The sequence below is a fragment of the Dreissena polymorpha genome, chromosome 5 (assembly GCF_020536995.1).
Source record: "Dreissena polymorpha isolate Duluth1 chromosome 5, UMN_Dpol_1.0, whole genome shotgun sequence".
Lineage (NCBI taxonomy): Eukaryota > Metazoa > Mollusca > Bivalvia > Myida > Dreissenidae > Dreissena > Dreissena polymorpha.
In genome coordinates, this window is record NC_068359.1 from 18,095,508 (window position 1) to 18,122,878 (window position 27,371).

Below are 27,371 nucleotides of genomic sequence, written 5' to 3' on the forward strand. Positions count from 1 at the left end.
TACTACATTGTATTCGTTTTGTGAATCTAATCTCTATTATTTGCTTCAGGATTAAAAAACTACCCCTATCCGTGATGTCTTTTAAAGTGCCAACAGACAAACAATAATGTATATAAAACACTAATTGCAATGTAAATACTCTGCTACTCGGCGGTGACTTTTAAGCCCCGCCTACAGTCAGAATCAGTGGCATATGTTGGGTATTATATAAACTGAATAATGTTTCTTTATCATCGTACACATACAATTTAAAAAAGCCACATTAGCTTACTGTCATTTAGATGATTACGAGTAACTAGATAAATAAATGAAAACATTGCCTGCTATCTAAACTACCCACTCAGATATATTACGTTTACAAAGTACGCCGTCTCATTTAACGGTACAGAGTAGTTATTCGTCATCATTGGTCCAGTAAACGTGTTTCCTTTCTCAGCCGTAGACAGTGCCTGCAAGGTTCCGGTCGGAAAGTAGATATTACGGACACAGGCACCCTTGTTCAAAACAGGGGCCACGAGATACTTATCGCCAATCAGGAACTCGTCTTCACACGTTATGGAAGTTTTGTTTAGTGGGTCAATCCACCACAGGGGCCGAATAATAGGCTCTCCAGTCTGCGTCGAAATGTTTGCAAATGCAATGAATGTCTCTGAAAGGTTTGTGTGCAAGTCAACAAAGTGTTTGACGACGTCAATGACATTGTTTCCTTCGATGGTATCATTGAAGTTCCAGGGTGCGATTGACAATTGTATAAGCGGGAAAAATGCACTAAGTTGCGTCCACCGAATGAACAATTCGGCGTCATGAAATGTGTTGTGGTACGCATTCCAGCCGACCATGTCTGTCATAACAAATGGATAACCTATCAGGCCCATTGTAAGCCCAGTTGGAATAATTGTCTGACACGCGTTTTCGTGTCCCCAGTCCGAGTCCTTGTCGATTTGCCTTACGACTTATGAGCATTTCTGAGTCCTGTATGCGCTTCTGACCTCTTGGCGATTATTCGAATCTGCCTCTGTCGCCATCTTGAGACATACTGTCCCGGATATATGTTGCATGGGTTTGGCGCTGTGTTATATGACGTGTAAATATTTGGTATGTACGTCATCTCACCGGCGTCAAATTTAAAGGAATCCACACCATACTTATTCCGAATGCTGTTCATTTTCTCTATAAACCAAGTTACTGCTCCGGAGTCTGCGACGTCAAGTATGCCAGATGTGTTGCCATTCCACCATGACGTAAGTGCTGGACCATAACTATCAGACTCGCGTAAAAAGTATCCGTTATTAGAAGCGTCTTGAACGCTTTGGCTATCTGATTCGAAAAACGGATGAACCCAGACGGTAAAATTACATCCCAGATCATGTATTTGTTTAATCATATCGGAAGCGTTAGACAATTTCCAATCATCGAAAGAATAGTCGCAATAGTGCGGCGTCCAGACGTCGTCAATTTCGACTTGAGCACAGGGAAAGTTGTGTTCAAAAATCTGTTCAGTGTAATTAAGCGTCTTCTCCTGGGTAACATCTTTGTGGAACTGTGGCCATGTTGACTAAATAGGTTTCCGGAACAATTCTTCATTCGGAATACCCCTTGGATTATCTATGTATTTGCTTGACATAGTCAGGTGTGTTTGCTTGACGTCATTTTCGTTACAAATAGTGTATTTCAAATACGGTAGCTTGTTTTCAATGTTCAAATACGGCTTATTGTCGTATTTGGCTGACAAGCACATCTGCTTCGTTGAAGGATTTAAACTGAAGTACAACGGCACATCGTTTTCGACATAAATCCCAATACCACTGGACGACACGAAATATCGCTCCAGGACGTTCCCAATCACACATCCGTTATATGCGTCATTTGCTACGTATGCATATACATTCATTTCATTTCTCTCAAATGGCGAATACTGGTAGTGGTCCTCATAACATCCGTACCAATGAGAGGTGAAGACGTCGAAACAATCCGTCAACACCTGCTGCATGCCAACCAATGCTTGCCATTGAACGTCTCAGCATTCCATCGTTAAGTTGTTATTGTTTCCGGACGCGTAGATAGGAACCGGAAACGCTTTATTAATTACTTTCAATTGCCTATCACCAGGCCAAAGGATGCAAATATCGTCCGATGTGCCATCGGAACAGTTTTAGGGCTGGCGATTTGGATCGTCCATCGTTGTGTGATCGTGTATCCAGCTTATCTTATCACCGATTGAAATCGAGTTTCCAATTGACAGGTTGCCAAATGACTGCGGAAAGATCGCTTCCTTTGGGATCGGTATCGAAGTTGTTGGAAATTGTGTTGGCAGTGGCGTCGGAAGAGGCGTCGGCAGAGGCGTCGGCAGAGACATCGGCAGAGGCGTAGGCAGAGGCGTCGATTGGTTGCCATTATGCTGAGACGGGGACTCATCGTTCCCTTTTCCTTTTACGACGATTCCGATTATTAAACCCAAAATACTTACAACGGCAACGCTGAAAGCGGCTTCCCACGGGATGTGCAATCATCGCTTCTCCTTGTCGATGATATCGTTCTCGATTTTTGAATCATCATCCAGAGATATTTCAGATGTAGGCCCGAGGTCGTAGGAACTCCCTGAATGCCTTGCCGTCATGACAACCGACTTTGCTTCAAAACGATAGAGTCTGTAAGAAAGCAATTTGTTTAAAAGCTTGTAGTAATTTTAAATATTCCTTATTCCGATCATACATTTAAACCAAATGCTTGTATGTGTTATAAATTAATAATCATTAATTTGTAATCTAGTTGGCTCTACTTTATAATACGTAACCTAGAAGAAGAATACAATCTAATTATAATGCAGTTAAAATCTAAAATTACTAATGTTCAATACATTGAGGATATGTGTTTATGTCAGTGCAAGATCGTTTGTTGTTTCACGAGTGATCATAGAAAATATTATTTTTCTAATATCACGAGTGAAATAACAAACGATCTTACACTGATATTATTAATTTTTCTGTTTATTTTATGCCCCATTTTCAAGAAATTAATCAACATCTGTTTCCCTTTCGCTGAAAAGATAACCTTACTCCCGTGGATCACTACATTTGAATACAAAAAATAACGTCATTATACCAGCGAAATTCTCCAGTTAAACTCTTTTACAATGTAAATAAACGGTAAAAAAATAAACATAAAAATTGTAGGATTCGATGGGATATCGTTTATAATTCACTCGTGATCATAAAAATATATATAAATCTTGAAGTAAATCTTGATATGATTATCTAAAAACAGAAAAAGTAGTTCCGGAAATGTGTTATTTTCACCGGTGAAAATAACATTTTGTTTATTTTCACCGCTGTTATTTCACTGCATAAATGTCATATTTTATCATAAGGTATAAAAGAAATAGTAATCAGTCTCCGAAAGCTTAACATGTTTTACTATGCCTTAGATACACGTGATAATTAAAATTATTTTTGCAATTTTAATATTTAACTCATAATAAGATGAATTGATAAGTATTATAATTGTTTTCGTATAGTAATAGAGTGTTGACCTTTTTTTCTTAAACAAGTTGAAGTATATTGTATAGCGCTATGTTCAGCTCTTTATTGTTACAGATAATATCTAACATGTAATGGTTTTTGATTGATTGAAATATAATTCCTAATATATTGCTTAATTAACAGAAAATGTCGGGTTGACCGTATTGCCGATAGAGTGATGGAACAAGACCATATGCCGGAATTTGAACAGTTATTGCGTATCATCGAGTCATAGCAAGGACAATTATACCAATTTAAAGCGGGAAGACGGAAAGATATACAGAAATTACAAGCCACGTGCGACAAACAGTTTGCAGATATCGAAGCGTACCGTCAACAAATAGACGAATTTCTTAATCGACTTGACGGCAAAGCTAAAAGGGAATTGGTAGGATTAAGAGTAAAACTTAAAACGGAACTGGAGGCAGACGTTGATAGATGTTGCTTGGTAAAGCGGAAGCTGCAACTCCTTCAGAATGCTTTAACAAAATTTGGAGAATTACCGGAACATACCTATATTGCCTATAGAATGATTCTAGAAATTACACGGGAAACGGACTTTTTAAAAGAAAGAAAGACAGCAACAGCAAAACGAATCAAGAAACCGAAATTTGTACCACAAACTATGCTCGAACAATATGTTTCGTCAATGCCTGTGCTAGGAAATATAGAATGCGAGGAAACGATTGCCCCTTGTAAATTTTACGTAACAGGACAATCTTTCTATAATATAGGGTACAAAGATGGACGATCCACTTTTAACATAAACGGCATATGTGAGTTACCTTTTTGTGAATTTATCATTATCGACTCAACGAACCGAAGTGTAAAGCGTCTTGATAAGTACTTCGACGTGATTGCCCATCTGTCGTTCTCCAATTCACAAAGATCAATTTGCCTGATAGATGCCAGTGAAGTTGCGATTTCTTATCATAAGTCAATAGATTTCCAAGTTGTAAATTACAAGCTTGTGATGAAGCAATCTTTTTACCTTTATCACGAGTGCACATCAATCGCATACAGCAATTCTAGTTTATTTGTATCGACTGGCCAAGAGTTGTACATGTACGCTATCGATGGTCGTATCAAAAAGTTATACTCGGATACATCTGCCTCTAGCACAGGTATACAAATGTTGTTTAATACTTTCTATCAGAAGATACGACACTCGTTTATAGCAATTACAGCTTGTTTGGAACATCTGATACAAAATGTTTTGTATGCTATCGATCGTAGTCATTTTCGAACAAAATACGTGGATATATTTGACTACACATCATGTTTGAGATGATTATTACATTATTAAGTATTGTTCTACATTATACCCTTTAATAACGCAATTTGATGTGCGTTTTTAGATACTTTCTCGGGGAATTACAACTAGTATGTAATATTGTTTATTACACTATATTGCATACATGTAATAAGCCACTTGTCTACACAAGTATATATTTACTTTGACCAAAATGTGTTTATTCCTATGAAACAGATTATGTTTATTTGATAGAAGTTACATTTTTCTTATTGTAATCAGTATGCAAGTGCTTTTTAAATCATCACCAAACTGGAAAATTAATATAAATGTTTGCATTGTATGTTTTCGTTTGCTTTTGTATAGTAAAGGTTATGCTTGTCGGTATTTTGTAGTACTAGTATATGGATGTGCAGTTAGCACTGATGGGGAAAAGATCTATGTGGTCAACAGAAACAACGGTTTACTTCAAAGCTTATCCAGGAATGGTGATGTTTTGGCCACACTGGTTATCCTAGGCACTTGGTTCACTAATCTACATGTACACGTTTCCCAAACAGGTCAGATTATTTTGTGTTGTACAGCGTCGCAATCTATAATTCAAGTAGATTCAGAGTGTTCAAAAATACTAGGAACAACATGTATGAGACAATATTCAAAACAACCACCCCAATCCGTTTATTACAGTAAAATTGAATCGGCAATCGTTGTTGGCATGAACTTTGACAAAATTCTGGTTTTACAAACTAAAACATGTTTGTGTTGAATAAATGCGTCTCCAAACTTTTAAAATATAAAATACATAATGACTCATATGTTGTTATTTTATTGAACGATTTTTTAACCAATATGCGAATGTGAATTATGATTATTGTTTCGCTTTACATAATTGATAACTTTGTTAAACAATTGTCATATTGTTAACATCGCTGCTATAAAACGCATATTAGTGCATAATATTTATCATTCTGTCATTTTGAAATTGATTATATTCACGTGTATTATTCTGTTATTGATTATCTGCTATTGCTTGAACAGTATTTTTACTAATCAATTATTTTATATTGAACAATTTAATTAATGGAGTGACCACGCACAGTTGCGTTTTTCATTAGCATGCCCAAAACATGATCACAACTATAATCAACAGTGCGAAATTAAATGCAAGTAGAGCGATGAAAACACGAAACGCTTCCGTTCTGGAATTTTTGGATGCTTATCACGTTAAGCAATATTGTCCAAGATATTGATGTTTCATACAAAGACTCTATTAATTAAACGTTTATTTTTCTCCGATTGTTTGCTCCGTGGCTAATCCATTTTTTTCTATGTGCCATTTTGTTAATAATAAGCTTTTTCCCCCAATACATACTGTTTTTAAAATAAGCAGATCGCGCATTTCTGATTTAAACCAAAATAACGCAAATAAAGTACTATTAATACAATCTTAATTATTCTTATAACAAATAATGAGAAAATATAACAATAACTTTTATAGAAAAAAACGAAAGAAATTGAACGTCTGAAAAATGTAAACAATTCGCACTTTGGAAAAATGTAAATTAAAAAAAATCTGAACACGCAGGCATTTCTATTGATAAATTTATAGCCAGAATACATTGCCAATTTAAGTAATAATTTATCTTATTCTTATAACGAAGAAGCAGAATATTTTTTACAGACTACATGATTTTAATAATTAATCTAGTTTAAACACCCTAATACCATAATGTAAAACCGCTATGCAGTTAAATCGCTCAAGCGTAATAAAACACAAGACAATAATATTCTTGCCAGACATTTATGTGATTTTTTTAACGCGATTTAACATGCAGGATAAGTACTAAGAAAGCTGGATGGAAGGCTTGATCATGTCATTGCATGAAGAGGTCGACAAACGTGAGGTGAATATTTATCGTGATATTCCATTTGTTTGTCCTTTATACACGCATTGAATAGTTTTGTACGAACAATAACAGTATTTCGGATGTAAAGGACGTTCCACAGTACACCCAATTTTTATTTTATCTGGTTGTCTTGAGAAATAACCTCAATGAAAATATGAGGCTCTATTTCATATACGTGGACATGATGAAATGTTATGATTCTATTTAAAGAAATGTAACGCAATGAAATGCAATGTGGTTTAAAAATAAAACTGGTATCGATTGAAAATTACTTAGAATTATAAAAGATATGTACCAAAAAGTTAAAAATTGAGATAATATATTATATTCTTATTCTGAATATTTCAATTACGCCGTTGGTTTACGGAAAGGTGAGATTATGTCACCTCTTTTGTTTAACTTTTTTATGATGACTTGGAGTTGCATTTGCATTGTAACATTGATGCAGGCTTCAGGATTCTTGATTAAACTTTGATTTCCCTTTTATTTGTTGATGATATGGCTATTATAGTTAACACTCCTGAAGAAACTCAGCGGCATTTATATTTTGTGCATGGGGTCTCAATGTTAATACATCAAAAACAAAAAAATATGGTTTTCTAAAAACGTGGGGCGCTATTAGCAAACAAAAAATGGACCTTTACCAGCCAACCAATAGCAACAGTAGATGTTTTTAATATCTAGGCTCTATTTTGAATTACACAGGGAACGTTAGTTACTTTGATTGTCTTGGTGTTAGCTGATATGGCTATAATAGGTAAAACGTCTCAAGAAACTCAGCGGCATTTAGATCTTTAATTTTCAGATAGTTGTACATGGGGCTTAACTTTAAATACATCACAAGCAAAAACAAATGTTTTCCAAAAACGCGGGACGTTATTTACAAACGAAAAATGGAACTATAATAGCCAACAAATAGAAGAAGTCGATGATTTGAACTATCTAGGAACTGTTTCTAATTACACAGGGGACTTTCGTAAAAACATTGAACATCTCAATGGAAAGGCCTTGAAATATTTGTTCTATTCTGCAAATGCGACGACTTTCGCCAAAAACCTTTTGTCAACAGTTCCATGCATTTGTAACAAAAACTTAACTATACCAAAACAACGGAACTAAAAACGCACCTTAAAATTTGTAAAAGATTAAGAGTGAAAAGCAACAATACGTGTAGTATAAATTATGGTAAACTGGGCAGATATCCACCTTATTTCCACAGATAAATTAGAATAATGAAATATTGGTGTAAAACTAACCACATTGATACCATTATATAAATTGTTGTTTATAATAAAGCTATGAAAGCCTGCACTATTTGACAGACAAATTGGGTATACATTCGTTAAAAAAATCTCAAACATGATTACGGTTTCCCTTACTTGTTCTAAAATTATCACAATGTAAACAATAACGCATTTCTCACTGAATTTAAATGCACAGTCATAGATTATTTTGCACAATTTTGGCTACACACACTTGCTTGAAAGTCCAGTTTTAGTATTGTACAAAAAATTAAAATTATCGTTTAATTATGAAAAAGATGTCTTACCTAAATGCCTCAAAAATTACTTCTGAAGAGTGAAGAATAAGAATACCATGTCATCTATGAATAATTATAACGGGAAGGTTAAGTAATATTCGCATAACAAGGGAATTAGATATTGCTTTTGTTGTTACTCATGTGAAAAAGAAGATGAATAATATTCTCTGTTATTCTTCGCTTGTTTTAAAGATATTATGCAAACATATATATAATTATACTATTTCAAGCGACCATCATTTTATAAATTCCTAAGCCTTATGAGAACATGCACCAAAAAGACGTTATGAAGTATTCTGTTTTTGTGACTTTTTATGAAAGAAGCTCTTTCAAAGAGAGAGTCCTTCTTGAATGCTGTACATAATACGAATACGACCAGCATTTTTATGTCCCGCGGGTTCGCTTGTTTAAATTTTTTATATTATTGTTTTGTTTATATGTATGTATATACTCCTTACTATCAGATAGCTACTAACTATTTATTATTTTAAGAATAATGAACTATATGGTATTTGTAATATGTTACAATTCGAACATTTGTTTAATAGAAATAAGAATATTGTTTGTGTTACATACAGATGTAAAACATAAGTGTCCGATAGATTGATGTGCTGCCATATGGAATCTATAACTTTATCTATGCAAAATATGTGTATTTTTTCTTACTATTATTAATAGCATAATTATCCACAGTGTATGTGCAAGAAAATTTCCATATTTCCATAAATATTAACAACACGATAGCCACCTTGTCACAGCAATAGTTTGTAAAATGCGATTTGTTTCCTCAAGCTACTGTCATGTATTACGCTAGATGAACACTATTGAAAACTGTATGATCACTTCCTTTTCACGTGAACTTTTAATATGTGTATAATGACATGATTAAGACTAAATGGCATATGTACAAGTCGTAATAAGTCGTAATAAATTTCTGCTCTGCTCTATTCATTATAAACGACTTGGTTTATTTTTAAATATATATGTTTTTGTTTTGCTGTGTTGCATTTTATTTTAATATGCACATTGGTTGTTTTTTATAAATCATTCTCGATAAGAATCGGTTATTTTGGTCATTTTTACTAAACATTATGAACATCTACTTTCGTATTCTTACAACAAAACGTATTTCTGTTGTTTTGTCGATTCGTTATTTTGCATTATTTTTGTCAACATATTTGCATTATTTATTTGTTTTCATATGTTGATTTGTTATGATGTGTAATAAAATAGTCAATGATAAGCTAATATTACTATCATAAAATGGTATTAGTCGTGACACCACCGACTTAATAATTGCATGCAAAATGCTTATGTAAAATGTGTACAGAAATGTAAGATTTAAACATTAAACATGGACACGCCTTTGAAAATATGTTTCCACATTAAAACATTAATCATATTTAAATAGTTATTCAATCCCAGGCTGGATATGTTTTGTCAGCTACATACTTACACATTTTCAGTGAAATAAATCCATCCTTACTCCAAAAAATGTTGGTTTTAGTTTGAGTAAAAGTCGCTTGAAAAACCGACCAATCCACACAAACATGCAGTCTAAGGCCATGGTGTGCGTGTAAGCTATCCGCAAACAATTTGCTAACTAGAAATCATTTTCTTTTTTTTGTAGCATTGATCTTGACGGCCTCAAAATGAATCTTTAGCTATGTATAAATGTAAGCTACCCAAAGACATTATCGCATTATAGTACCTCTATAGATATTCACGTTTTTAGAGGGAGGAGTTTTTCTATGTTAATTGCAATGACATTAATATTGACTCGTCTAACCAAAACGTGAATGAAAACCATTCCAAAACAAACCGTGTACTTTCTTTTACACCAATTTATCGAATATTCGCAAGCATCAGATTTTAATTGTGGCGTCAACATATAAGCGAGAGCATGGATTTGCAAGCCACACATTTTCCTCATAACATTATCACAGATAATCTGATTAGCAAAAATGTTTTAAAATTCAATCCCATGGAATACAATTATTTACCGGACTAAAATTTCTACGTTCGCAATATCAAATAAGGAATATGCACCGATTTCAAGTGCCCATTGTAGCCTTGACTTTTCAGCAAGCGAAGTCTTTGTTACTGATGATACGAGGCGTTCGTATGATGCTCTCTTGTGCCAATTAAATTCGCAATCCCATCATACACGACAAATTAGCTCATAATACATACGTTCTTCATATAAAGATGTTATATATATTTTTAACAGTAAAATTAGTGTTAATGTGACGCGATGTTGGTTTTCACAATTTCACAATTTTCCGATCATCAATATGGGAAATCTGCCAATTAATTAATAATTATGGCTTATTGAGTATGTGGAAATAATACCGCCCTTAAATTAATAAAGGATTAATTTTCAAATACGACTCGTAAATTTTACTCATGATTGAAAAAACGTGACAATTAAGGACTCACGATTGTTTGTAAGTTACGGTACTTCATTTACTTAAACGTAAAAAATCTTTCAGATAGCAAATCATTTTTTGCGTAACAATCACACATTCTTAAACATGTTCATTAATGATAAAATTATTTTTAAGATCACTCTTTGACAGTTAGTATATAGTAAAGTGAGAAATAACTTACTTATACAAATAACACAATATTCCATGGTTAACTGGCGGGTTGGATTATGATTAATGCTAAGAGATTACCGAAACAAATACATGTTCATTTTCAATAGTAAAATTGTCGATATAAACATCTGATAGTTATCCCTTTCTGTAAGATGAAGTAGTTAGGTGTGGTTTATATGCTATTTTTCACAAATTGTTTAAAAGTACTGTAAATGATAATTGTATTTTGGGAATTGTCTAATCATTGAGCTCTTTCCCAAAAGCGCAGTATCAAAACATATTCACGCTTACCTTTCAAATACCATATATATATATAGTTCATGCTGGTATACTTGTCTTTTTTTCATTGAATTCGAAGAATTTTTGTCTCTGTTAATTGGCAACAAATAAAAAAATGCATTAAATGTAAACAAAATGTTATTTGCAATAAAATGCCAAAACTTAAAGATTTGTTAACTCGTCGTTATCCTAAATATAAGTTCCAAATTACTATGTTTTAATATGCCTAATTGATACAATTAAATTAAATTGTGATTATTATGTTATACATTAACGCATTGTGTTTTGTAATTAAGAACATGTTTTAATATCACCTTCGTATCATGCACTGTCAAGTTGGCTATTTGTAAAAGCAATGACTTTGAACAATAATTATCTTAAAAAACCAATCACGTTTACCATCATTTATAATTTAATATTTCTGACAGATACATACGAGACAATCTGCATGAATAAAGAAAGGTATACAAATCAGAACATTAAAAAAATCTTATGATCATACATTCTTAAGGAAAGCATATATTATGTTCCGAGCGGTATAGTGTATATCTCAACACAGTTGCCTTTTTATGTACGTACTATATTTGATTGGTAAGTTTGTATAAGATGGGTATTGTGACGAGGTCAGTATATTGTTGCCATTTTACCCAAGACATCAAGGCGACTACCATGCGCATGAACTTATTTGTACTGTATTTATAATAAATGTAACGAAGAGTGATCACGATGTTCGTATATGTGTCATGTCATGAAAAGTCAGTTGCCATTTATACAAACCGGAGGGCTTAGCTTGCACTTGTTACAGACAAATGTTTTCTAACTAAATAAGTAATTTATCAAGAAGGTCGTTGCTTTACTAACATTAGCCATGCGGTGATATATGATCTTATTCTATCAATTAGCAGAATATGAATGCATCCATAGGATATTCTACAAAGATAGTTCATATTCCTGTATGTGTAATGAACACGTGTAGTCTATAAGGACACAATGTTGATCCGTTTATAGATAAAGCATGTTGTATAGTGTTGTTGCATGCGAACTGCGTTTGACTTTGTTTTCTGCCCTTGGTTAATTACTTACAAAATAAACACGTCTGATCAGTGGAAATGGAGTTGCCTTTCTTAATTGGCGATCATGATAAATCTGTTGCTATTTTGCCTGGGTTTAATCTTTAGTGGTTGCTCTCACTACTGTAATTACCTTGATATTCTTCTCATCCTTCGCAACATAAATATGGTTCTCTAACAAAATTCGAATGCACTAAAACAATATGAGTATAATTAACATATTAAGGAATAAACTGATATTCAGGTAAAGCTTATGACATATGAAAGTTAATAGTTCTCTTCCTTTTTCAAGTCAAGTTTAATATCAAAATTCCATTTCCACTGTATTCGATATATTTAGTAGTCCCCTTTTGTGAAAGAAAATATTGTAAATTGTATAACAATAATTGTCTAACTTGAACACTTGATGATAATACCTTGAAAGTAAATTTCAGTGTGTACATACTGTTATTTATATTAAAAAATATATCTTCCCATAAAACAATCTTTCATGTAAAATGGTGAAACGTTTGCCATGTATTTAAAGGAACTAATTAAAAAATAAAACGCACATAATGATTATTGTTGAGATGGCTGTGTGGGTTTCTTATAACCATCCCACATTTAATTGATGCGATACACATACGTAAAGTTACACCTCTTTTAATATCTGCGCAATGACCGAGATAAATACAGCATATGTCAAGTGCTACTATTCGCTATTCGAACAGATTTTCCAGATGTGTACCTCAATTTATGTATAAATCATGTAATAGGTCTCCAGACACGAATAATTGAAATTGTCAAAGCATATCATCTTTATAGCCGATATTCTCAAGTTTAGAGAATACATATATTACCTGTTTTATTATAATCGTAACAATAACAAATATCACAGTTACTTCTGATTATGTTGAAACGTAATTTTACTATTTAGCGTGAATAATTTTGTGTCTTCTTGGTTTGAAATAAAAATTTAGAATTACAATCACCGAATAGCATGTCTATATGTTTTACAAACCCAAGTACAATAGTTTTCAGAAGAAACAGTAAATACATTTTAGCAACAACGGCCTTTACACCAAAATCCCTAAATATAATCAAAGACTAGTTCTTTTTGAAAGCTTTCAAATTGAATATCGGAAGTTTCATCGAGCTGTCCAATAGAAATTAAAGTCATTGACTGACAAACATTATCTCACATTTTGAGTACAAATGTAATTTTCAGTACGATTTATGGTCCTTGGTCAATGACCATATATAACGACCGCGAAGGACTACTTTGACATTTAATTGAATATTTTAAGACATCAATTACTTCACGCAGATGTTAACCTGAGTTTTAAAATTACAACAAAGAAGACCATTCTAGTTAATTGCAGGTCACAGTAATGGATCTTTGCAAATGACCTTAAACAATCACACACAAGAAATGTTAAGTTTTAGTTAAAAGTAAATTTATTAGACTGTCATCCCCTAAGTACAAAAGTACATATGTATGCTTCATTTTGGGTAAGAGGTATTGACGTTTACCTGAAATCAAACTGATATGTAAGTAATTACACATATATTTGGTTGTGCCATACCAATCTTAATAACAATTGCATATCGCATGCTAGCTTAACGTGACTTGTCCTAGTAAAAAAGGGAGGGGTGCATCATCTTGAAATCAAAGCGCTGAAGGCCTGGGGCTAGGTTTAGTGTGACGTAATTTAGGATGTTTTGTCCGAATTTACCCCTTCGTCCGAATTTATACGGATTGACCCTAGCGGTTGAGTGCAGAAGCTCAGAGACTGCAAGAAAAGACAATAGTTGTGTATATACTACAGTGTACATAGACGGTGGAGGACAACACGGTACTGGTTGTGGGAACGATAACCTTTTGTTCAACTCTACAGATCTGGTAGAGGTTCGTCTAAATAGGCGGTGAATATATACAACAACTACATGGCCGCAAAAAACTGTTATTGTTGGCGTCAAATAAAGACCTTTCAATAGCCTAAAATAGTTTTCTATTACATAATTAACAGATCAGGAAAACACTCATACTTCCTTTGTAATGTGCATACAAAAGAAAATCCACTTAAGCCCATGTATCACTTTTGCCGGTAGAGCCCCGATCCATCCCAGTTTGCTAACGTCGGTCGACCGGCGAGGACCGGGATGATTCGTAGCGTAGACATTTTTTAACGCAGTCACACTATTTCCCGGTGCCGCCCCGGTTGAAGCCGGTAAACAGCCCGGCAGAGTCCCGGTCAACCCGGACTGGCTACGGTTTATCCCGTCAAGCCCCGGTTGTCGCCGGTAGTGCCCCGGTGAAAGCCGGAAGCGTCCCGGCATGGCCCCGGTTGTCGCCGTTAGTGCCGATAGCGTCCCGGCAGAGCCCCGGTATACCGTAACACGACCGGCACTCACCGTGTCTATACCGGCATCAGACCCCGGCAGAGCTACAGCAACGCCCCGGTTTCACCCCGGTCGTCGCCAGTAATGCCCCGGCGGAGCCCCGGTGAATGCTGGTGGCATTCCGGCAGAGCGCCGGTTCTCTTTTGTACCGTAGCTATACCGGGACTCTAACGGCATTCATTAAAATGAAAGAAAAGAAAAATGTTTGAAAAAGTTAACGCTTTCTGCGCAGATTAAAGGTGTTGACATGTTGATATTCTCTTCTTTCTCCGCATATTTTAGTGTATCAAGTATTGTGGTATTCTGTATTGATCATTAAAGTTTAAATACAATTCACCGTACAATAATATTTTTTGACATTTTCAGTTTTGAGCCCCCCCCCATTTTTTTTCCTCCATTTTTTGTGAACCATTTATTTACAAAATTCACTCTCATTCATCCAAATATTGAACAAACAACACTTTGTTTAGTATGTATTTATAGATAAATGTATAATATATACAAATATGATAGTTTATAACATGTGACAAAAGGAATAAAGAAACAAGGGCTGTTTGTAAAATATGCATGCCCCCTCCTATGGGCTGTCAGTTGTAGTGTCAGCCATTGTGTGAATACGTTTTTTGTCACTGTGATCTTGACCTTTAATCTAGTGACCTGAAAATTAATAGGGGTTATCTGCCAGTCATTACCAATGTACCTATGAAGTTTCATGATCCTAGGCGTAAGCATTCTTGAGTTATCATCCGGAAACCATTTTACTATTTCAAGTCACTGTGGCCTTTACCTTTGACCTAGTGACCTGAAAATCAAATGGGGTAATCTGCCAGTCATTATCAATGTACCTATGAAGTTTCATGATTTTAAGCCTAAGCATTCTTGAGTTATCATCAGGAAACCATTTTACTATTTCGAGTCACTGTGACCTTGACCTTTGACCTAGTGAAAACAAAATCAAGAGGAATCATCTGCCAATCATGATCAATGTTGCTATGAAGTTTCATGATCCTAGGCGTTAGCTTTCTTGAGTTATCATCAGAAACCATTTTACTGTTTCGAGTCACTGTGACCTTGACCTTTAACCTAGTGACCTGAAAACCAATAGGGGTCATCTGCCAGTCATGATCAATATACCTATGAAGTTTTATGATCCTAAGCGTAAGCATTATTGAGTTATAATCCTGAACCATTTTACTCTTTCGAGTCACTGTGACCTTGACCTTTGACCTAGTGACCTGAAAATCAAAAGGGGTCATCTGCCAGTCATGATCAATGTTCCATCGAAGTTTCATGATCCTAGGCCTAAGCATTCTTGAGTTATCATCCGGAAACCATTTTACTATTTCGAGTCACTGTGACCTTGACCTTTGACCTAGTGACCTGAAAATCAACAGGGGCCATTTGCCAGTCATGATCAATGTAACTATGAAGTTTCATGGTCCTAGGCGTAAGCATTCTTGAAATCATCTGGTGGACGGACCGACAGACGGACTGACCGACATGTGCAAAACAATATACCCCCTCTTCTTCGAAGGGGGGCATACAAATTAACAAACAAGTAATGTCATATAAACATGCATACCAAATATGAAGGTTATATCTCTAGGGACATAGAAGTTATGAGCATTTTTCGAAACCTAAACACAGATTTTGAAACCTAAACGCAGATCCTAAGTTCAAGGTCAAGGTCACAGGGGTCAACATTTTTGTGCGTATGGAAAAGCCTTGTCCATATACACATGCATACCAAGTATGAAGGATTTATCTCAAGGGACATAGAAGTTATGAGCATTTTTCGAAACCTAAACGCAAAGTGTGACGGAAAGACGAACAGACGGACAGTTGGACAGACGGAAAGTCCGATCACTATATGCCCCCTTTTCTTCGAAAGGGGACATACAAAAACATTGCAAAAGGAAATTACAATCTTCGAACATAGAAATCATCTACAATGTATGCTTGAATGAAAAATAAGAAAACAGGAGCTGTCAGAGGACAGCGCGCTCGACTATACGAGTGCTTGACAGTATAACATAAGCCATCATGGGGAAATTGTTCAAATTATTCATTAAGGTCAAGGTAAAATTTCAGGTATATTTTCAGCAATCTATTGAACATTTGTAAAGACATAAAACAAACTAATAAGATTTTTTTCAAGTTTGATAGCAATAGCTTGGGTGTTTGGATGGTCCTTCAAAAAAAGTAAATAAATATTTGTTTTTTTTAACCATGTTTCAAAGAAAAAAAATGGGGTTGGGTAGAGGGGGGGGGGGTTGAGCGGGGGTATAATGTGAGGTGTGGTCATTTATTAGACAATCTTTCAAAAATATAAAAGAAAACAAAAATTGGGGGGGGGGGGGGGCGGGGCGGGGGGTGCAGGGATTCTGGGTTGGGGCGTGGGGTATTGTTTTGTTTGGGTGGAGTCCATTGTGGTATTCAGGTAAGTGTTGTTTTGTCAAATTATGAATAAAATCTTATCATGCATAAATAAATTATGGCAATTTAACTAAAATTTATTCTTGTGACCTTGAGGGTCAAGGTCATTCAAAGGTCAATGTACAATTTAACTTGTCAGGTACAATACCCTCATGGTAGTAAGAAAATATTTGAAGTTTGAAAGCAATAGCTTTGATACTTTAGAAGTCAAGTGGATAAAAACACACAATTTAAGAAAATGTTTAGTTACTAAGACAAAAAAGGGCCATAATTCTTACAAAATTGATACAGTTGTCTGCTCTTGTTTATAGATTGGGGTCGAGTTGGTAGAAAAGTTTGCAAAATATGAAAGCAATATGTCAAGGAATATTCAAAATATTTGAGGTGGTACGCAAACATTAACATAGATTTATCAATAATATGCATATTCTAAATGGAAAAAGAGCCATAATTTTTAAAGAATGCTTGATACAGTTGTTTGCTCTTGTTTATAGATTGGGATTATGTTGGTGAAGACGTTTATAAAATATGAAAGCAATAGGTCAAGGAACATTGAAAATATTTGAGGTGGTACGCACACTTTAACATAGATTTATCAATAATATGCATAATCTAAGTGACAAAAGGGCCATAATTCTTACAAAATGCTTGATACAGTTGCCTGCTCTTGTTTAAAGGTTGGAGTCATGTTGGTAAAGAAGTATGCAAAATATTTAAGCAATATGTCAAGGCACATAGGAAATATTTGGGGTGGTACGCAAACTTTAACATTTGCATGCTCACGCTCACGCCGACGCCGGGGTGAGTAGGATAGGCTTTATAATAAGCTAAAAATGGGGGTCACCAGTGAAAACGAAAAGCTCCCGCTTTGCAATCAAGGTTAAACCCCTTTTCCAGACACGCCATACTGAATTTAAGATTTTTATATGTGAGCATAAAGATGAGCTAAATGTTCAAAAATTATTATAGATAGATAAAAAAAGAGGAAAAGCCTATAATAAACTCATAAATATATAATCATACATACATCTCATATATCATGTGTGAGATGTAACCTACTCAGTGCAGTAAGATTTGCTAACGTAGTTTGAAATTGCACGTGAAATGCGTTCTTCTATATATAAGACTTGAATATGTTACAGGGAAATAAGAACATTAATAATTAAGTAACAAGGCACATTTAATCATTCAATCAAACACGTTTAAATGAAAATAGATTTATCAATTTATCAATGACTAGTGATACTAGTAATATTAAACATTAAACTTATTATGACAAACAAAACAAATACATGATTGTCATGGTAGACCTTTGAAGAACTTCGACGGGTTGGAATAAGTGTCTCCAAAAGACGCTTGGCATTGATGACCCTGGGCTGACCGTCAGAGTCATTCATTATAAAAATTATCTTGAGACCATCGCGTTCAAAGATCATTTTAAGATGCATAAGGTTGCGTCCAGAGCCAGCTATAATATTTATGTTGTTGCAGCATTGAACACATGACTGTAAAGAAGAACACTCAGTGACTGCAAGTTCCTAGCTTTTTTACAGACTGAATTTGAGTCCATAATCTGTCTGGTTTCATTTTCCTCCAGCACAAGTAATCAGCATACAATGTATCACTGAAAAGATAACACCATTGTTCCTTTGAAGTTGATATTTGACTAGTAAAAATAGTTATATTAAGGCAGGTTCATAAGAACTTCAATAAGTTTCAGTCGAACTAAATTATGCATAATTGCAAATTGTGTATGAATAATTTAAACCATTTTTATTTATTAAAATACAAATATTTGGTATTTTCTTATTAATTTGGCTTCCATAAGCCTTCTCGAAGTTGTTTCTATAAATTGAAAACATTTTCGTCATGTAATTTAACAAGACAATCATATACAGATGTCAAATACACAAGCACTTGTATAGGAGTAAGAACTGACATTAGTGTTTCATGAGAAGTGTGACATAATCCATTATGATATGCGTCATCGTTTTTTTTTTATTCAGACATTCACGACATTGCATGCCATTACTAGTATTTTATATGAAACACCCTTTTAAACTGGATTAATAAGTAAGTGTAAACACCACATATATACATTCTTCATCCAAATGTTAATACCAAATACATGTATTATCCCTACTGGATATGAAACTGACTATTAACGTTACATTTTATTTATTACTTAAAACATTGGTTCTACATTAACAATCACATAAATCAGTGAAAACCCTACTTCGTTTCCATCTTATAAGCCTGTCTGCTATAAAGGAGATAGTTGAAACTTGATGAATGTACGTCCTTTCCGCATGTATTTCCATTTTCTTTAAGTTCAATTGATCATTGGAACATACAGTGTTGACAAAAAGTAATTAACCGTTCCTGGACCATCAATGTTGTTGATCATTGCTGAAAAGATAATAAATATGCAGCATTTTAATTTGAATAACCATAATACATAATTTAGGTGATCACACAAGTAGCAGTCATTGGCATATCATTTTCAGAAAAGTAATTTTAGTATTTGGGACATAATATTCTTTTTTGTTGAATGTTTTAGGAAAACATCATTACTTGGTCATACAATTCAAATATGCTGTCCTTGGTTTCCATGCATCTACAGCACAACTTTTTCCTTACATGGCATATTTTCTTTTTCAAAATGAAAGCAAACATGAGCCTGATTATATGGAAAAAATCACTGACAGGGTGCACTTTTCCTATAAAATCTACTTTACTCCAATTATGAATAATAAAACTGTTATACTTGATTTTTTTTTGCATAGTCCATGTACCTTCCTGTAGCGAGCTTTGTGTTGAAAGCAAAAAAAAAGGCATTCCTTTCTTGAAAAGTTGAAGACTCTTCTTCACGTGATGGGTTTTGCCGTACGTTAACCCGTTCACATGGCTACAGTCACCACACAAGCATAAATCCACTTTATCCCATTTAACTGCTCACCAACAAAATAAAATTTTGTAAGTGTCACGGGTTCTAAACGTTATTCTTCACAGTGGTCAAAATTTTCAATCGTTTGACATTCGTATTTCCATGAATCGTTTTCATCATAAATATCAACACTGCCATGCATTAGTTGACGTTTATCATTAATTCACATTAATATGAACAATAATAACACTTTTATTAATCTTTCTCTTTCAATATAGCAAATTGCTTTTTCTTTAAACGACCCAATCTGTCAGGTACAATGTCGGCCATATTTGTTGTCATTGAATTTAGCGGTTCCTACATTTAGTATTTCACAGCGTATTTATAGAACATTCGAAGTTTTCCGCGCATTCCCAGATAACGTTCGGAGTGACGGATGAGTACGAAAGAAGGCGATATTGCGCGAAGTTCATTAGAGTGTTAATACCTTAAAAATGGTATCAGACAAAATTCTTCTTACTGTCTCGGTAGACACTCGTATAGTTTCGACCTAGACCGTCAAGTGAGGAACTTATTTTCGCATGAATATGCAAACAATAATAAAAACTATGTCGTACCCAATGCTTAGCAATTTTGCTGCAATAATATTTTTTACACGTTTTATGACAATGTCATGTTATAAAGTGATGTTCTGTATTAGAATGCGGGTTATTGAGAACTTCTTTGCAGGGACCTTTTTGTTTGTATAGGTCCCTCTTCTTTGATTGCGCATGAATGACCGCCAAGTGGTAAATCGGACTTTAAGGAATTCATTCATTCGTGGTTGTTTTGGCAGCCAGCCAATTCTGACTGTCTCAGAAATTTGTATCATTACTATCGCCATAGGGCTTCGTCCCACGCCAAAAATGACGGTCAATGTCATAGACCTCGATCAATTTCTTATTAATGACACATACGTACAGTAGTTTTATTACAATAAAGACATAACGAGATCGATTGTGCGCAAGCAGTTACATCCTACACGTTACATATCTTGTCCAAATGCTGAACATTTGAGGATGTCGATTTAGCAAAGTACATGGAAAAAGTATAGTCTGGACGAGCTGTATTGTGTAAACATTTGACATTTAATCGCTCAACGTAACCTTTATCACTAAGTTAGGAACTCGGTCTTCCATGCAACAGGCAGTATTCGCGGTGCAAATATTATATTCGTGGAATTGACTGATGAATAAGGAAGTTCTGCCTGCGACTTCGACATTTCGGCAATGGACTCTTGTTTTGCACGCAAACCATCGTTTCCACGTGTAAAACTCGTGCGGTCAGTAAAGATTATTGATCAATTATGATGTTACAACTGACCAACGTGTTAAATGCCAAAGTTTACCTTTGGTCTGTAAGTGTTATCTAGACCATTGAGCTAGGTACATGGGTTTTACACTCAATAAGTTATATCCTCATGAACAAAACATATGTTATATAAGTAATCATAAAACTACATAATTAATAATATAGATTCAACAGCCAGAAACAAGATCAGATGGGCACACCCACTCACCTATGAACGTGGTAAAGACCATTTTAATTGTTATATCTAGCTTCTGCAAGTGGGTTCGACAACTATCAACAGTATCTAGAACATTGTTTCTTTAAATGGGAAACTCAAACACATCTTAATAAGACACAATGTCTCCGATTCAACTAAGGTTTATCTAGACCATCAGTTATTTAGTTTGTGTTTTCTCTGTGCTTCTTAACTTACTTAAAAATTCCTGTAGTTTCAATCCCAAGAAAGCAAGTCAAATACTCGGCTTTGAAGCCCAACCTCCTCAGACCATTCGTTTATGACCAACTTTCCTATGAAAACACATCAGCAACTGTGATGTGTAAGGTATTTAACAGAACGATACATAAAAAAACTTATTTCTTTACATGTTACCACTTGCTTGATTTTAAATTAGCATGCACTTGGGATCAGTAATAGAAAAATCGCACCAGAGATATCCATAGAAAGACGCCGATGGTATATTGTATAAAAGCTTGCAATCTTTATTGAATATAAATCACGATTATTCAAAATTTATTTGCTACCTCTTGAACGAGTTGATGCCAAAACAGACATGCGTGTATTTAGATAATGTAAAACAATTGACTTTCATGAAAGTATATGCTTATTTTTTACATATGACATTTAACATAATTCAGTCTTACCTCGCTGATTTCTTTGTTATTAAAATACTTAACGTGCGTATATTGACAAATAATATCAGGTAAATATCTATATTTAAACAATGTGTTTGCTTTGCTGATCAAACTTGAGTAATTAAACAATATTTGCGGAAACCGGTAGCTGTTACGACAATTCTGAACACGAAAATATTTGATCAAGAAACGAAACAAAAACGGCGGCTTATTGTTCAGCACGTGCCTACTTGAGACATTTCCCGGAAATGTTCTTGGCTATTATCAATCGCAAAACATACCCCATGTCAAAGACTTATACAGGCAGATTGTAGGTACATTTACTTCTGTTGTAAAGTTCAAATTTATTGATTTGTATCGCGACGTAAACAAATATCAACTCTCTAGCAAACTTTAAATACGGTCTTCTCTTTTGAGATCAGGTCTAATCAGCACGATTTAACATGTGGACTTTGCTTAAGCTAAGTTAGCTTTCAATAAAATATAGATGGAATTAAATTAAAAATAAAAGGAATTGAAGTGCAAAATGTTGGATTTTATTTTCAGATTCAATGGATTTTAGTTGTCAGCGTGTTTAAAATTTTATTTTTGAATTTTGTTATAAGACCTGTTTTTCAAGCTAAGGCTGTATACAGTAGTCTCATCGAAGCAATAATCAAGTTCACTATTTTTATTTTTGTTTTGAATTGAGAGATTTTTATCATAGGTGTTAAATTCAGTGTTCCAAATGATACGAATAATCATCCGCTCATGACGTCAATGTGCTACTATTTATAAGTATAAAATATATTACATGTATGTTATGAAAACCCTTCAAACGCACACTAGTCCATTCGAAACGTGCCCCATCAGCAAACAAAAACGAAATAAAATGTCATGTTTTATTAAAGGGATCATACACGTTTTCGAGGGCATGATCATCTGCGGCCGCTCTCAAAATCCGTTGGAACGGATTTTGAGAGCGCCCGCAGATGATCATGACCGAGAAAATGTGTATTTTCGCTATTATTGCATAAACAAATCACACATAACAAAATAATTTAAAAAAACATTGAAAACAATATTTTTGTTCATTCGACATCGACAAAATAATTTAATTATTTTCAATACAGTTCAATGTTGTGTTTTACATATGCCTCACGCGGTCATCATCCGAAATGACCAGGCTTTACCTTCGGATAGGCAGTTTCGATTTAAAATGTGTTTAAACAGTGGATTAATGCAAAGTTGAAATGCAGCCGCGCTAAGTAAGATATGAGGCATTATTTTGGAATTTACAGCAGGAACGTTGAAGGTACATAAACACTTACATTTACAGCATAGTCTTTTGAAAGTGTTGGGTAAATAACCTTAACTTCATTGACGTTGCCAATAAAATGAAGCTGTTGTCAAAAGAGATTGCAGATGGTATAACTTGAAAAGTGGATTGAAATAGTCATAATCCCTGCATGCATGAGGAAACTGGTGCTTATTCAGTTCCCCATTAATGCTTGGAAAGTCGTCGAATGCTGGAGAAGGGAAGTAACTGCGCGTGGACCAGATTATGGATATGAAAAACTGAACAGCGTAAGAAGTTCAATATTAGTCGTATTAGTATGAGTGTGATTATTAGCATTGGTTGCATAAGTAGAAGTAGTAGTAGTAGTAGTAGTAGTAGAAGTAGTAGTAGTAATAGTAGTAGTAGTAGTAGTGGTGGTAGTAGTAGTAGTAGTAGTAGTAGTAGTAGTAGTAGTAGTAGTAGTAGTAGTAGTAGTAGTAGTAGTAGTAGTAGTAGTAGTAGTAATAAAAATAGTAGTAGTAGTAGTAGTAGTAGCAGTAGTTGTTGTAGTTGAAGTAGCAGAAGTAGTAGTAGTAATAATAATAGTAGTAGTAGTGGTGGTGGTAGTAGCAGTAGTAGTAGTAGTAGTAGTAGTAGTAGTAGTAGTAGTAGTAGTAGTAGAAGTAGTAGTAGTAGTAGTAGTAGTAGTAGTAGTAGTAGAAGTAGTAGTAGTAGTAGTAGTAGTAGTAGTAGTAGGAGGAGTAGTAGTAGTAGTAGTAGTAGTAGTTGTTGTAGTAGTAGTAGTAGTAGTTGTAGTAGTAGTAGTAGAAGTAGTAGTAGTAGTAGTAGTAGTAGTAGTAGTAGTAGTAGTAGTAGTAGTAGTAGTAGTAGTACTAGTAGTAGTAGTGGTGGTAGTAGTAGTAGTAGTAGTAGTAGTAGTAGTAGAAGTAGTAGTAGTAGTAGTAGTAGTAGTAGTAGTAGTAGTAGTAGTAGTAGTAGTAGTAGTAGTAGTAGTAGTAGTAGTAGTAGTAGTAGTAGTAGTAGTAGTAGTAGAAGTAGTAGTAGTAGTAGTAGTAGTAGTAGTAGTACTATTTTGCCGTGATCAAATTGAAGAGTAAATGAAAACTTTTGTTCGGGATATACTACCTCGGACAACCTGTACGTGTAAATAATATAAACATATTTAGCGAAACCACGCTTAAGATCTTAAGTGTGATACATATCATTTAAAAAGGGCTTTGTAATCGTTAGGCATATTTGAATGCTGATATAGGCGATCGAATTTTCAATATCTTTCGACCATGTTCAAAGATGTATGTCATCGAAAATGACATTCATTCTTTCTTCCAGTGCTCTAAATATAGGAAACAAAAAATAATCATTTGTTTTACTATGTATGTATTTATAACGATACATGTATGTGTTCATTTATATTTTCATTATTCATTTAATTATTTATTTATCAGTTAATTAATTTAAGTTCATTTATCTATTCATTTATAATGTTATACATTTATAAGCTTGATTATGTATTTATGAATTTACTTATTGACTGTTTCCATTTTTTATTGGCATTCAGTTTCACTATTCGCCTGTGTGTTGATAATCGATTAAACACTAAATTCATGTTATGTATACTATTCACGCATTTTTTTACAGACAGTGAAGGGTTGTAATTATTGCCGAAAAGGTTCGAGAAACGAAGTCGATTGTAGACCTTAAACAATTAGAAGCCACTATAACATCAAGTCAAGAACAAATAGAACAAAACAAACATGCAAGAGCAGTAGATAAACAGTCGATAGAATCGTCATTCGAGGAATGTCGTGGTAATATTAGAGCAGTTCGTAAACATTCAAATGAAGACTTCGATAAAATGGAGATAGCATCTTACTTGGTATTGGAAACATTAAAATCAAGCTTGTTGCAAGGCATTGGACGCGATATTGCTAGATGTATGGAAAGAAATGAAAATCTACAAGATTTAAAAACTGCTATTTGTGACTTAAGACTGAGTTGCCCTGAGTTAGAATTTATTGCACACAGAAAGTATTTAGATCGATGTTCGACAACTGATTGCATGAAACAGTATCCATCATACCGACAGATGGTCACCATGACATTCAAACCGGACTCCAAAATCCAGCAACTTATGATACCGTCTATAAAATTGGGAAATCTGTTCGTCGCGGGACACAAACCGAAAGATGAATTTAGTGGGAACACAATACTAAATGTCTTGAATAAGCAAATGTACACCGTGAAGGCCGGCGATGACTCTTAGACATGTTCCATCACATGCATATTAGGGACAGTTTCCCCACAATTATATCATATTTGACAATACCAACATGGCTTTGAAATTGCTTGACTAAATTAAGACTTTCTGCACATCACCAGTTGTATGAAGTTTCAAGTAAAGAAGTGTTTGTTCGTTCATTATCTGACAAGGTAGTTATTGCTATTGGTAAAATCTTGGATTCCACGGTGTATATAATAGGGTTGAAGAATAAGCGTCTCGTGTTCGAAAGAAAATTTGATCTTAATTACATATGTCACGGTATTGCCACTCATCAAAATACATTGTTTGCAAATTCGCCTTCTGAAATTTTTCAGTACACAATGGAGGGTCGCATGATCAAATTAATACACCAACAACCCGATGCTGATCGATTATTACGTAATGCATTACTTGTTTTATTTTAATGTGACATATGCACTTGGTTTTATTTAAATAATCGGAATCAAAAGTAATATGACTTGAGTTTGCATATTTCGTATACCATTATAGCATACGGTGATCATGCTTTTCAAAACTGTAGTATAATTCGTTTTAATAATTTTAATAAATACAATGAAATAGCATGTTCCCCTGTTCATTCATTGTACGTGTTCCAAAAATATAATTGATAAAATAGTTAACGGGGAGCTAAAACAGATTAAAGGACATGCAAACTGTTATCAATACTTCTCCTGACTGATTGCTATACTGTAACACTTTCAGTAGTTCGTGGCTGTGTTTACAACCACGATGGCTGCAAGATGTTTGTTGATGTCCATAACATCAAACGATCCTATTTCCACAACACCAAACAATCAAATATACCGACACGCCGCATCACGCTGTCTTTGAATAGCGAACTTCTAGACGAACGAGAACTCATATGGTGGGAAGAGAGCCAATATACCATACTGAATAATACAGGGCAAGTGGTCGCACCCCAGAAGAAGAGCCACAGTATTTTACAGTTTAATAGACCTGATAAGACTGTTCTTTCTACTTTGATCACAAAGGATGACTGTGTATATTAACCGAAAGTTGTTTACTACTGTAAACGTACTTCATCGATTATCGTAGGCATGGAAACGGACAATATTCTAGTCATCAAAGTACAATAATTTAACATATTTACACAGGAAACGTGCATAGCAAGCGAACAGACTACAAACGTACAAAAACAAAGCCAGTAAATAAAAAATGATAAATAATCAAGTAAGTAAGTAAGTAAATTAAAAAGTAAATATGTTAATAAATAAATAAATGTAATGTTTGTGTTATTTGACGTTATTTTTTCATTATGTTTAAGTATGTATAGTGTTTTAACAATTAATTCGCTTTGTTTCGTTTATTAAAATAATACATGCACAGGATAGTTTGTGATTTGGGTTTTATGACACGATATTGTTAATTTATTAAAGTTGTAAAACATTCGCAAAACGTGGTTTGACAGTCATTTAAGGATGTTCGATCGTTTGCACTTTACGGTAATTGATTCTCTATATCGTGAAAATTAAAAACCTTTATATATTTTCACAGTTTCAAAAGATTAGGTTGGAATAAACGAGTAAAAGTTCTAGTTTTACTGTTTTGATTATGCGCCTATAAATTTTCGGCATTGACATATTTTCGAGATTTACTGCAATGAAACCAAGCGTTCGATTGCTTGACGTCACTTCGTGATCGACATCGATGAAACGCTTGCTTACGCTGTAGATGTTATTTTCTGTGCAAATACAAGCGTCTATTGATAACGAAACGA

At 34.3% G+C, this 27,371-nt stretch overlaps 2 protein-coding genes across 2 annotated transcripts in view; both read right to left on the reverse strand.

Annotated features, from left to right (window-relative positions):
* Positions 1–332: 332 nt before the first annotated feature.
* Positions 333–2,066, reverse strand: LOC127831079 (myogenesis-regulating glycosidase-like). The gene is made up of 3 exons (XM_052356065.1): positions 1,561–2,066; positions 990–1,461; positions 333–945 (listed from the first exon to the last, which is right to left on the reverse strand). The coding sequence occupies exons 1-3, from the start codon at positions 1,988–1,990 to the stop codon at positions 333–335; spliced, it is 1,515 nt and encodes a 504-aa protein (XP_052212025.1). The 5' UTR covers positions 1,991–2,066.
* A 440-nt stretch (positions 2,067–2,506) lies between these two features.
* Positions 2,507–27,371, reverse strand: part of LOC127831080 (gamma-aminobutyric acid type B receptor subunit 1-like) — a 119,764-nt gene continuing 94,899 nt past the window's right edge. Inside the window, exon 12 of the mRNA XM_052356067.1 lies at positions 2,507–2,648. Within this exon, the coding sequence (XP_052212027.1) occupies positions 2,507–2,648 (142 nt within the window). The remainder of the gene's footprint in view (positions 2,649–27,371) is intronic.

Coding starts and splice junctions, on each gene's coding strand:
- LOC127831079 (XM_052356065.1), bottom strand. CDS start 1,990: ATGCAGCAGGTGTTGACGGATTGTTTCGACGTCTTCACCTCTCATTGG. Junction 1,462..1,560: donor AGAATTGTTCCGGAAACCTA/TTTAGTCAACAT, acceptor CCTGTGCTCAAG/TCGAAATTGACGACGTCTGG. Junction 946..989: donor ATTCGAATAATCGCCAAGAG/GTCAGAAGCGCA, acceptor ATAAGTCGTAAG/GCAAATCGACAAGGACTCGG.